Source organism: Microcaecilia unicolor, chromosome 9, assembly GCF_901765095.1.
Source record: "Microcaecilia unicolor chromosome 9, aMicUni1.1, whole genome shotgun sequence".
In the NCBI taxonomy this organism is placed as follows: Eukaryota; Metazoa; Chordata; class Amphibia; order Gymnophiona; family Siphonopidae; genus Microcaecilia; species Microcaecilia unicolor.
In genome coordinates, this window is record NC_044039.1 from 45432725 (window position 1) to 45445421 (window position 12697).

The 12697-nt window shown below is 42.5% G+C and overlaps 1 protein-coding gene across 3 annotated transcripts in view; it reads right to left on the minus strand.

The window, feature by feature from the left end:
- B4GALNT3 (beta-1,4-N-acetyl-galactosaminyltransferase 3) overlaps window positions 1–12697 on the minus strand; it is a 378744-nt gene that overhangs the window by 23311 nt on the left and 342736 nt on the right. For all 3 annotated transcript variants that reach the window (XM_030214008.1, XM_030214010.1, XM_030214009.1), the window contains 2 exons: window positions 6466–6566; window positions 2760–2839 (listed from right to left, as the gene is read on the minus strand). In XM_030214008.1, the coding sequence (XP_030069868.1) occupies window positions 2760–2839; window positions 6466–6566 (181 nt within the window). The remainder of the gene's footprint in view (window positions 1–2759; window positions 2840–6465; window positions 6567–12697) is intronic.

Sequence of the window (12697 nt, forward strand, 5' to 3'; positions counted from 1 at the left end):
GACTCATTCCTCAAAGGAGGCCTGAATGCAAACATCTGGAACAGTCTACATACTTAAGCAGTTGGTCAGATTGGTCTGGTTATATATTATAAAAATAGAGTTATAGAAGTTAAAATCTGCCATACGTACAAGGCAATTTCCAAACAGCCAGCTTATCTGGGTAAATTACTATTTACTGTTTGAAAATGACTGACTGAAAATTTTTTTAGTCCTTAAACCATTAAAATACAGGTGGGGATCAACAATGCAAGTACTTTTAGCCAGGTAAACAGGAGGGTTGGTGGCATGGTTAGATTGGGATAGGGAAGTAATGTACATAGATTACTGTCACAAACCTATATACATTTCTTTTAAAATGAAAATTGTACCTGCAGACAAAGGAGGAGCAAATCTCTGCAGGAACAGGTTTTATTTTTTGGCATTTTCAAAGGGAAAGTAGGCTTACCCTTTCCATTTGAAAGCTGGTGCAAGGCCCATGGTTAGAAGTACTAGCGGACTTTGTATCTATATGAACAGATTTCAAAAATTACCCCCATAATATTGTAATATACAATATAATCAGCATCAAGCAGGGGTCCTTTTACTAAGCTGTGGTAAAAAGGGCCATGTGCTAGCAGCAGGGGCCATTTTTGCTGTGCACTGCGGTCATTTTTACTGCAGCAGGTAACAAAAGGTTGAAAATAGCCATGGCCATGTGGTAAGATTGCTCTTACCGCATGGCCATAGGGGGAGAGCATTTACTGCCACCCACTGAGGTGGCGGTAAGGGCTCCCACGCTAACAGGGTAGTGCGCGGCACTGCCCAATTACCGCTGGGTTAGTGCTGCGATAAAAAATATGGGCTGATTTTCCATGGCACAGGAAATGTTGCACGCTGGGGCTGAAACTACCTCTGGCATCTGCCAAAAAAGCAGGCACAAAAATGTCCATCTGGAATCAGTTATACAAAAATGGCCACACAGACATCCCTGCAGAGCAGAGGGGCAGCTTAGCGGTCACTGCAGTGGACAAACAATGGGGCCTAGGTACAAATCCCACTTTAATTCTGTTATATGGAATGGAGGAGTGGCCTAGTGGTAAGGGTGGTGGACTTTGGTCCTGAGGAACTGAGTTCGATTCCCGGCACAGGCAGCTCCTTGTGACTCTGAGCAAGTCACTTAACCTTCCATTGCTTGCCGCATTGAGCCTGCCATGAGTGGGAAAGCGCAGGGTACAAATGTAACAAAAATAAAATAAATTATATGTTTTTGAGATAAACACCTACTGCTCCTAAAGGTACAACACTACAATAGACATCACGCTTTTAGGTGTCTTATAAGTTCAGGTACAGAAGGTATTTCTATGTTCCAGAAAGGCTCATATATTTGTACAAAAATAAAAGAGTTGATGTGGGAGTTACACCTGGGTCCTGTTGTTCAAAGTCCACTGAACTAATAGGCTGCTCCTTACATTTGCTTGTTATCATAAAACCTGAAGCTGCCATAGCAGGGGCGTAGCTACGTGGGGCCACGGGGGCCTGGACCGCCCCCAGATTTGGCCCTGGCCCCCGCCGACCCTTTCGACCCCCTTCTTCCTGCCGCCACTAACCCTCCTCCGCAACCGCCATCGGGTACCTGTGCTGGTGGGGGTCCCCAACCCCCACCAGCCGAAGTCCTCTTCAGCCGTTCTCTGGGCCGGCGCATTGCTGCAGCTGATGTGGAATCCTAGGACTGTGTTTCTGTTGCGAGTTGTCCTGACGTCTTGCATGTTCAACGTGCAGGATGTCAGGACGTCTCACACAGAAGAAACAAAATCCTAGGCTTCCATATTAGCTGCAGCAACGCGCCAGCCCGGAGACCGGCTGAGGACTTCGGCTGGCGGGGGTTGAGGACCCTCGCCAGCACAGGTACCTGACGGCGGTGGCGGGGGACTCAGGGGAGGGTTGGTGGCGGCGGGAATGGGGGGTCGAAAGGGGAGGGGCGCCGGGGTGGTCAAAGGTGGCGCTAAAATGTGCCCCCTCACCTCGGGCTCTGGCCCCCCTCCTGCCAAAGTCTGGCTACACCCCTGTGTCACAGGGCCTGGTATCCACTGTCACTTTCACTTTTTAGTGGTCAGTTGCTCAATCATGGCACCTTTTTGTACCCTGGACATGATTGAAACAGGTCGAGATAAACATGTACTTTTTGGACGTTTCTTCCTGTTCCATTATCGCTGAAAGATGTCCTAATTTTGTCCCCCCCCCCCCCCCCCCCCTCCCTTAGTCATGCCTATGCACGCCTCCAACATGCTCCATTCAGTGTAAAAATGACCAAATTCTGCCTTCTGAAAGCTGCACTTTGGATGGTTTAAACAGATGAATTTGTTTTTGGCCATTTTGAGAAGTCCATCTGCTTTGAAAACGAGTGGAGGAGTAGCCTAGTGGTTAGTGCAGCAGACTTTGATCCTGGGGAACTGGGTTTGATTCCCACTGGAGCTTCTTATGACCCTGGGCAAGTCACTTAACCCTCTTGCCCCAGGTACAAAGAAGTACCTGTATATACTATGTAAACCGCTTTGAATGTATGTTGCAAGTCCCAATCTCATTTCATACTTGCACTACTATTACTGCATAGGAAACAACAGAAAGCAGAGTCAGAGAAAACTAAACCTGGAGAACCTAGGGATATATACATGCAAAAGCATAGAGGAAAGGTTTTATACAAAGTTAGAGAGAAATTCTGATTTCAGCTCAGGCATGTGGAAAAGTCAGATCTTCCCCAGCCTCTGTCATAGGTAACGTACCTGTTTTTTCTTCCATTAATTCATATTCCACAGCCCTTTTCTGTGGTGGATCAAATGTTACATATTTATAAAATCCAAATCTGCAAAAGTTAAGACAGAATTCAATTTGTGCTGCTGGTCTAACACTGGTGTTTGTTGCTTATTGATGCCAAACAGTTCTGGAATCCAGCACTGAGCAGCAGCCTCAGGAACAATCTGATTATCACTTAAATATCACTAACATTCCATTACAAATTCCAGAGCTGGGCAGGAAAATCAATGCTACTCCATTAGAAACCAGACCTGACTAGTCGGCAGAACTCTAGTCAACTTACCCATAGAGTACCCAATTCTCTGCATCAAAGAAATATTAACTGCTCTAGACAGACCCAATGTAAGAGACAGAATTGTAAACTCTATATTCCTAAGGGTATGGGGTGTGTCTTCTGCAGTTCTCACTGTTTTGGGAATATATTTCTCAACTAATTCATAAACCGTTTTAAGAAGCTAAAATCTGCTAATGTGCTTTGATTTATTGAGATCCATTCTCAGGCTGTGTATCCACTGGCCAGCTTTCAAAGAGTAACTTCCCATAGAGTATCAGTAGTGGCAAGGAGTACTTGGCTCTGCATATTTTGTGGGTATATTGTATGCATGATAAATCAGTGAAAAGCAAGAAAAGGGACTTCAAAATGGAATCCTTGTGCTTGCGTTTTTCAGGTCCACTCTGGCCCTGTCTCAGCATTGTTCCTCTTCATCCATAGAAGACTAGAGCAACTTTCAAAGCAGTCTTCTCCATGGTTAAGCAAAATTTATATGCACAAAATTCCTTTGAAAAGTGTCCCCTTGGTGAAAAAATAACTAAAATTAAGCATAACACTGAGGGATGTAGTAATCAACATGGCTACAGTTAAGTCACGTTATTTTACTGTTGAACCCCAATTATTAGTAACTAGGTCTCACTGCATAAAATGGGACCAGTGGTAAAATAATGTCTTAATGGTAGACCACATTGATTACTCCCCTGACTGTTTAATAAGGCAACTCCTTGCAAATTGCCACCAGTCAACATGCCTTGCATGTTATATTGTCTAGTCATAAAGGCTTTATTTATTGGACATTTCAGTTTTAGATGCTTGCCTTTGCTTCTCTGACACAGAATCAATGTTTTTGAATATGTCTATCTAATCCAATTATTAAAATTACAGTTAGAAATATAAAACTTGAATAAGGAGGTATCTAAGAAATAAACTGTACTCTAAGAGCTCCATGCGATGAGTGAGATATCCTAGCATGCATCTTTTCTATGCCATTAGCATGTATCCATATATCTTGCAGGATGCATTTTAATTCATTTTTATTTCATCTACATGTATGATAATGGATTTAGGTGCAAGCTTAATCAGCATTGCTGAGTGATGTGTCCATGTGCATGTTAGCATTCATGTGCATGCTCCTACCACTATCTCCCCCTGAGTACGCATGTGGCCCAAGCAAAACTAGAGGGCCATGACACTCCATTGAAAGAGGGAAGCCAAACAGTGATGTCACAGAAGTTCTAGAGTTGTGATGGCTTGAAGAACCCAACTCACAGGAAGGGCGATGTAGGTAAGAATGCCATGGGATCTAGAGAGCCCATAAGAAAAATGAGGAGAGAAGGAGAGACTGAGTGAGCACAGAGGTAAGGGAAGGGATAGAAAGAATACCAGTGGGAGATGGGGGTTGAGGTGGAAGAGAGACACAGTGCTTGGGGAAAGGGAAGAGAGAGTGTGCCTTAGATTAGGAAGGGAAGCAAGATGTGGCGAATGTTAAGGCCATTGAAAAGTTTCACAGGTTATCTACTAGTTTTTAGGTTTGTTCTTCTTGGTACATCGTTATTTTCTGTTTGTTTTTAGATTCTTTTTATGCTGTTTTTTTTAATGGATATAATTTTCATGTTTTTTTTTTAATTTTTGTATTTTATCATGAATTGTAGTCTGCTCAGAGCCACTAGTTTGAACTAGTAGAAAATAAATATAACAAAATTAATAAATAAATACAGCATCAAAACCCTCTTCTAGTGGTGGTGGGCAATAACTATTCTCCTCTTCTCAGCTCTGAAGACTTCAGTTTGCTTTATAATCTAGTCTACAGATTGATCTTTCTCTACTACCCTCTCTGTACTTTAAGGAGGCAACTTTTAAAATTTTCCCTGTGTAAAGCATGTGATCACACATGAAAAGGGGTTCTTAAGGGTTCTTACAAAATTGTATGGCTGAATATGCACACCAATAATATCATCTATACTTCTTTGCAGACCATATGTAGCCATGTATGTTGAAACTCTGCAAAGAGCGGGCAGAGTTATGACGTACATGTGTATTTTATAAAATATGCGAATCCATGCATAGAATACACTCACAAATGTACACATTCTCTAGAGAAGATTTAAATTTGTAGGTGAGAAATTGTGTGCTACTGGCAACATTTCCCCAACTCATTTATACAGGTAAATGGTGAGTTATATGCATAATCAGCCATCTGAAAACTATGCTTCTTCAATATGACTAAAAGAAGATATGGTGTATTACAATGCATGCATTTTCAGTTCCATCATGAGGCAGCATTACTGGAGGTATGCTTAGGTCAGCACACAAATCTGCATGTGCTGCTTTCCATGATAAAAGTACCTAAACAAAGATCAGGTGCAAATGTCCATGGGTACAGTTGTAACATCTACAAATTTCAAAGTAAATGCACACAAGGACTCCCCCCTGAAAACTGGTGAAAGGCCCACAGGTAAAAAAATTGCTCATGAACTTCATCACTATCTCGACAATTTGACAGTAGCAGACTCCAATTTTATTCATTGCAATTATTTAGTTTGATTGGTGATATGACTAAGTAATTTGGTTATGGTTGATAATACAGATTGGTGAACTGACTAATTTAGCGGTCTTTTACTAAGCAGTGGTAGCCTGGTGGTACTTCCGGCTTAGCAAACGGTAAGCCCATGTTGGGCTTACCGCCACTTAGTAAAAGACCCCCTAAATTAGTTCCTACCCCCAATGCGTGCCATTGCCAGCGTTATAAAAGTTATAAAAATTTTTATTTTTGTAGTACCATGTTTACCTGTCGGTAATTGGGAATGCTGTGCACTGGCCGGTTACCTCAAGGTTAGCACAGAAGACCTTACTGCCACTTCAATGGGTGGCGTTAAGTGCTCCCCTCCCAAAATGGCCGTGTGGCAAGTGCTTCACTTGCCATATGGACATTTCTTTTTTTAAAAAACCCAGCCTTCTACCTGCTGCGGTTAATGGAGGCCTCAGCGCATGTCAAAAACATGCACTGACGCCAGCGCAGGCCCCCTTTTGCTGCAGCTTAGTAAAAGGACCCCTAATTTACTCAAGAGTGAAAAAGCAGAAGATAAGACTTAAATTAAATACATTTGGGGAAACTCAAGTCTGGGTATTGCCTAGAAGTCAAAATTGGGTGAAGGTGGAAAAGAGCTTCCCAGACCCTACTGGTGTCATCAACAACTAATGGTGTTACTTATCAGTTCTACAGCAATAATATGCATCAGGTCATTTACTTTTACATATGGATAACAGGTGAGGTTTTCATGTTTGAGTCCAATACAGTTTAGGATGGATTTAAATTCTAATCTTGAGGGTCACTGGCAACTGCAGACTTGAGCCAACTACATAAATACTATAGGTGGGAAATTATAACTGAAGGTTTTTGTTACCTGTTTAAATAGAAAGAACTTTCACGATAAAAACACTTATTCTCAGATTCCATATGACTCAGTCTGGTGTAATCGTTTGGATAAATATAAGATAAATGAACCTGCACAAAAACAAAAAGCAAACGAGAGACAGAGAATTCAGGTAAATATTTTAAATTATTGAAAAATTTATATTTAGAATCAATGGACTGAAAAATGCTCAGTTTGCAAAGAGAGTAAATACTGCCTCCTCCTTTTCCTTTGATGAGGAAGATGACATCATAGCTGTCTCAAATACATTGTAAAATTCAGGTGTCTTATGATATGTATCTCTCCCAGCGTACCTTTAGTGTATACTCTAGTGGATCCTCTTCTACTTCTATCCCACTGTCAGTTGGTGTACCTCATGGATCTGTCCTGGAACTTCTTCCCTTGGTACTCTGATCTCATCCCATGGTTTTCAGTATCATCTTTACGCTGATGACTCCCAGATCTACCTCTCCACACCAGAAATCTCAGCTGAAACCCAGGCCAAAGTATCAGCCTGCCTGTCTGGCATTAATGCCTGGATGTCTCAGCAATAGATAATAGTATAGTCCAGTTTGAATTTTCTTTAAGCCCTCTTAATCTTTAAGTATAGTAGAATCCTTTTTACACAAGCACAATTTATAACACAGATACTTCAACATCAGAAGTTCATCATATATATTTTTTCAGAACCTCAGTGATGTAAATCGCTATCCTTTAGATAGAATCGATTTTAGTAACATCAAACTCTTCACTGGTTCTTTTATTTTTCTTTCTAAGTTTCTAAATTTCGTTTCAATAGATATATATTTTTAACTATCACTTATCTTTTCAATTTTTCAAGTTTGTCGGACCCAGGGGCCCATAGTGGGCTGTCTCAAGGACATTCCCCCCGTGTTTCTTTTAGCGTCAGCTCAGCAAAAGAAACACGGGGGGAATGTCCTTGAGACAGCCCACTATGGGCGAAACGTGCATGTCGGGCAGATGATTCCCTGGGTCCGACAAACTTTAAAAATTGAAAAGATAAGTGATAGTTAAAAATATATATCTATTGAAACGAAATTTAGAAACTTAGAAAGAAAAATAAAAGAACCAGTGAAGAGTTTGATGTTACTAAAATCGATTCTAACTAAAGGATAGCGATTTACATCACTGAGGTTCTGAAAAAATATATATGATGAACTTCTGATGTTGAAGTATCTGTGTTATAAATTGTGCTTGTGTAAAAAGGATTCTACTATACTTAAAGATTAAGAGGGCTTAAAGAAAATTCAAACTGGACTATACTATTATCTATTGCTATTTGTAATAATCCAGTTTTTAAAAAATATAAAAAAATCTACTCTTGCCTGTTGTGGAGTGGATGTCTCAGCGCCATCTGAAACTAAACATGACCCAAGACTGAGCTTCTTATCTTTCCCCCTAAACCAACCTCTCCTCCTCCCCTCATTCTCTGTTTCTGTGGATAACACTCTCATCCTTCCTGTCTCATCAGCTCGTAACCTTGGGGTCATCTTCGACTCCTCCCTCTCCTTCTCTGCACATATTCAACAGACTGCTAAAACCTGTCGTTTCTTTCTCTATAATATCAGCAAAATTCGCCCTTTCCTTTCTGAGCACACTACCAGAACCCTCATCCACGCTCTTATCACCTCTCGCTTAGACTATTGCAACTTGCTTCTCACAGGTCTCCCACTTAGCCATCTCTCTCCTCTTCAATCTGTTCAAAATTCTGCTGCACGACTAATATTTCACCAGGGTCGTTATGCTCATATTAGCCCTCTCCTCAAGTCACTTCACTGGCTTCCTATCTGTTTCCGCATACAGTTCAAACTCCTTTTATTGACCTATAAGTGCATTCACTCTGCAGCTCCTCAGTACCTCTCCACTCTCATCTCTCCCTACATTCCTCCCCGGGAACTCCGTTCACTGGGTAAATCTCTCTTATCTGCACCCTTCTCCTCCACCGCTAACTCCAGACTCCGTTCCTTTTATCTTGCTGCACCATATGCCTGGAATAGACTTCCTGAGCCAGTACGTCAAGCTCCATCTCTGGCCGTCTTCAAATCTAAGCTAAAAGCCCACCTTTTTGATGCTGCTTTTAACTCCTAACCCCTTATTCACTTGTTCAGAACCCTTAATTTATCATCCTCACCTTAATATTTCCTTATCTCTTGTTTGTCCTGTTTGTCTGTCCTAATTAGATTGTAAGCTCTGTCGAGCAGGGACTGTCTCTTCATGTTCAAGTGTACAGCGCTGCATACGTCTAGTAGCGCTATAGAAATGATAAGTAGTAGTAGTATTTGACTGCCCCTATCGGACCGACCGTTCACTTGTCTATTAGATTGTAAGCTCTTTGAGCAGGGACTGTCTCTCTTTGTTAAATTGTACAGCGCTGCGTAACCCTAGTAGCGCTCTAGAAATGTTAAGTAGTAGTAGTAGTAGTATATGTACAGTGGGGGAAATAAGTATTTGATCCCTTGCTGATTTTGTAAGTTTGCCCACTGACAAAGACATGAGCAGCCCATAATTGAAGGGTAGGTTATTGGTAACAGTGAGAGATAGCACATCACAAATTAAATCCGGAAAATCACATTGTGGAAAGTATATGAATTTATTTGCATTCTGCAGAGGGAAATAAGTATTTAATCCCTCTGGCAAACAAGACCTAATACTTGGTGGCAAAACCCTTGTTGGCAAGCACAGCGGTCAGACGTCTTCTGTAGTTGATGATGAGGTTTGCACACATGTCAGGAGGAATTTTGGTCCACTCCTCTTTGCAGATCATCTCTAAATCATTAAGAGTTCTGGGCTGTCGCTTGGCAACTCGCAACTTCAGCTCCCTCCATAAGTTTTCAATGGGATTAAGGTCTGGTGACTGGCTAGGCCACTCCATGACCCTAATGTGCTTCTTCCTGAGCCACTCCTTTGTTGCCTTGGCTGTATGTTTTGGGTCATTGTCGTGCTGGAAGACCCAGCCACGACCCATTTTTAAGGCCCTGGCGGAGGGAAGGAGGTTGTCACTCAGAATTGTACGGTACATGGCCCCATCCATTCTCCCATTGATGCGGTGAAGTAGTCCTGTGCCCTTAGCAGAGAAACACCCCCAAAACATAACATTTCCACCTCCATGCTTGACAGTGGGGACGGTGTTCTTTGGGTCATAGGCAGCATTTCTCTTCCTCCAAACACGGCGAGTTGAGTTCATGCCAAAGAGCTCAATTTTTGTCTCATCTGACCACAGCACCTTCTCCCAATCACTCTCGGCATCATCCAGGTGTTCACTGGCAAACTTCAGACGGGCCGTCACATGTGCCTTCCGGAGCAGGGGGACCTTGCGGGCACTGCAGGATTGCAATCCGTTATGTCGTAATGTGTTACCAATGGTTTTCGTGGTGACAGTGGTCCCAGCTGCCTTGAGATCATTGACAAGTTCCCCCCTTGTAGTTGTAGGCTGATTTCTAACCTTCCTCATGATCAAGGATACCCCACGAGGTGAGATTTTGCGTGGAGCCCCAGATCTTTGTCGATTGACAGTCATTTTGTACTTCTTCCATTTTCTTACTATGGCACCAACAGTTGTCTCCTTCTCGCCCAGCGTCTTACTGATGGTTTTGTAGCCCATTCCAGCCTTGTGCAGGTGTATGATCTTGTCCCTGACATCCTTAGACAGCTCCTTGCTCTTGGCCATTTTGTAGAGGTTAGAGTCTGACTGATTCACTGAGTCTGTGGACAGGTGTCTTTCATACAGGTGACCATTGCCGACAGCTGTCTGTCATGCAGGTAACGAGTTGATTTGGAGCATCTACCTGGTCTGTAGGGGCCAGATCTCTTACTGGTTGGTGGGGGATCAAATACTTATTTCCCTCTGCAGAATGCAAATAAATTCATATACTTTCCACAATGTGATTTTCCGGATTTAATTTGTGATGTGCTATCTCTCACTGTTACCAATAACCTACCCTTCAATTATGGGCTGCTCATGTCTTTGTCAGTGGGCAAACTTACAAAATCAGCAAGGGATCAAATACTTATTTCCCCCACTGTATATGGCTAACTATGTAGGATAGCTGGTACATCGAATTCAACACACAACAAGGCCTATGTCAAGAAACCAACAGAGTTTATAAATTTCTCCTCAAGGTAATCATTTTTGTATAAGACAGGCAGGGTACTCATTCATAATTCCAACGAGTTTTGTATTACAACTAGTATTTGGTGGATTTGATAAAGTTTGGTTTATACAGTCAAGAAAACCTGTTTTCCAAAAGTATTTTTTCAAATTGCCAGATGAGGTTTAAAATTGAGGTTTGAAGATCTGCAGAATGTGTGTTGACATAATCAGGGTAAACTGAGCAGAGCAGTTGATCTCAACGAATCCTAGGATTGGGATGCAGAATGGGTCACAGTAATAACAGTGAGAGGGCCAACTAGGTATGGGTGCAAAAATGTCCAGCTAGGGCACTGACAGAAAACAAATTTTCTCCCTGTACAGAAGTTTTTCTCAGAGTAGTGAATATTTCTGCTTCATTTCTAAGAGCTATTGAACACTGGTGTCTGATAGAAGCACCTGTACGCTTTTCCATTTTAATCGCTACAATCTTAATGCACAGTTTAGTGAAATATTAACCATGGGCATGATCTTCTTTGTAGGGTGCAGTCAGTCAGATACGGTTGAGTAATAGTAATCAGGATAAATAAATATGGGGCCATGATCCTCCAGTCTAACGCACCTGACCCACATAATACAAATCACCATTTTCAAAAATTTGTTCATAAAGACAGAAAAAGAGAAACACAACTCAGAGACTCAAAGTAGAGACCAAGTCTGACTTCTGATGCCGTGTGGAGCAAATGGCTAGGCCAGAGTTCCATTGGCCCACCCTGTTCCACTGCCTATGATGGAAGAAAGTCCATAAGCAATTGGCTATGAGAAGTACATAGGTATCTCTTAACAATGGGACTGAGCAGCAAGGAATGGATCCATCAGTACAGTGAAAACTAGCTCCCAACAAAGGACACAGACATGCTCACTGGGAAGACAATTTACACAGCAATCTGTTTGGATTTTGCCCCTGCTTTTTTCATTGGTAGCTCAAGGAAAGTTGCATTCATGGACTGTAAGTATTAACTTTCCCACTCTGTGAAAAGTCTGTGTTCTGTGCGTTTTTAGCTGTGGGAAATGGGGATGGAGCTAGGTTGGGCAAGGGAAAGGAAGATTTAATTTTGAAATCCATGTGCATATGTTGAATGGATTGTAACAGCAGGTGCAAAATCTGTCAGTATTTTAGTATCCGGAGCAGACTAACATTATATGGGGCCCTAAGCAAACATTCATTTGTGGGTCCACCTACCATGGATCACATTTACTTCTTTTTTCACTCCCCTAGAGTCACATTCACTTTTCTTTCCCATCCTCCCCCCCAATCTTCATTCATTGACTGACCCTCACATTGTGCTTTTCTACAAGTAGTGGGAGAACTGCAGAACCTAACTGTGGGTGTCTATAAATCTACTATGTCCTTTAAAAAATTATTATTGTTTTAGGATGTGCTATGAATGTTATCTTATGGATGATGTTATAATAATAAACATAGTTAACATAGAGGGGCATAATCGAATGGGGACGACCATTCTAAGGGCGCCCATCTCTAAGGACATCTCGGCGAAGGGGCGGGGAAACCCGTATTATTGAAACAAGATGGGCGTCCATCTTTTGTTTCGAAAATATGGTCGTGGATGCCCAAATCTCAACATTTAGGTCGACCTTAGAGATGGTCGATCTAAATGTTGAGATGGTCGTCCCCGGTTTTCAGCCATAATGGAAGCCGAGGATGCCCATCTCAAAAACGACCAAAACCAAGCTCTTTGGTCATGGGAGGAGTCAGAGTTCGTAGTGCACTGGCCACCCTCACATGCCAGGACACCAACCGGGCACCCTAGGGGGCACTGCAGTGGACCACAAATTGCTCCCAGGTACATAGCTCCCTTACCTTGGGTGCTGAGCCCCCCCCAAAACCCACTCCCCACAACTGCACACCACTACCATAGCCCTAAGGGGTGAAGGGGGCACCTACATGTGGGTACAGTGGGTTTCGTGTGGGTTTTGGAGGGCTCACATTTACTACCACAAGTGGAACAAGTGGGGGGGGGGGGGGATGGGCCTGGGTCCGCCTGCCTCAACTGCACTGCAGTACCCACTAAAACTGCTCCAGGGACCTGCATA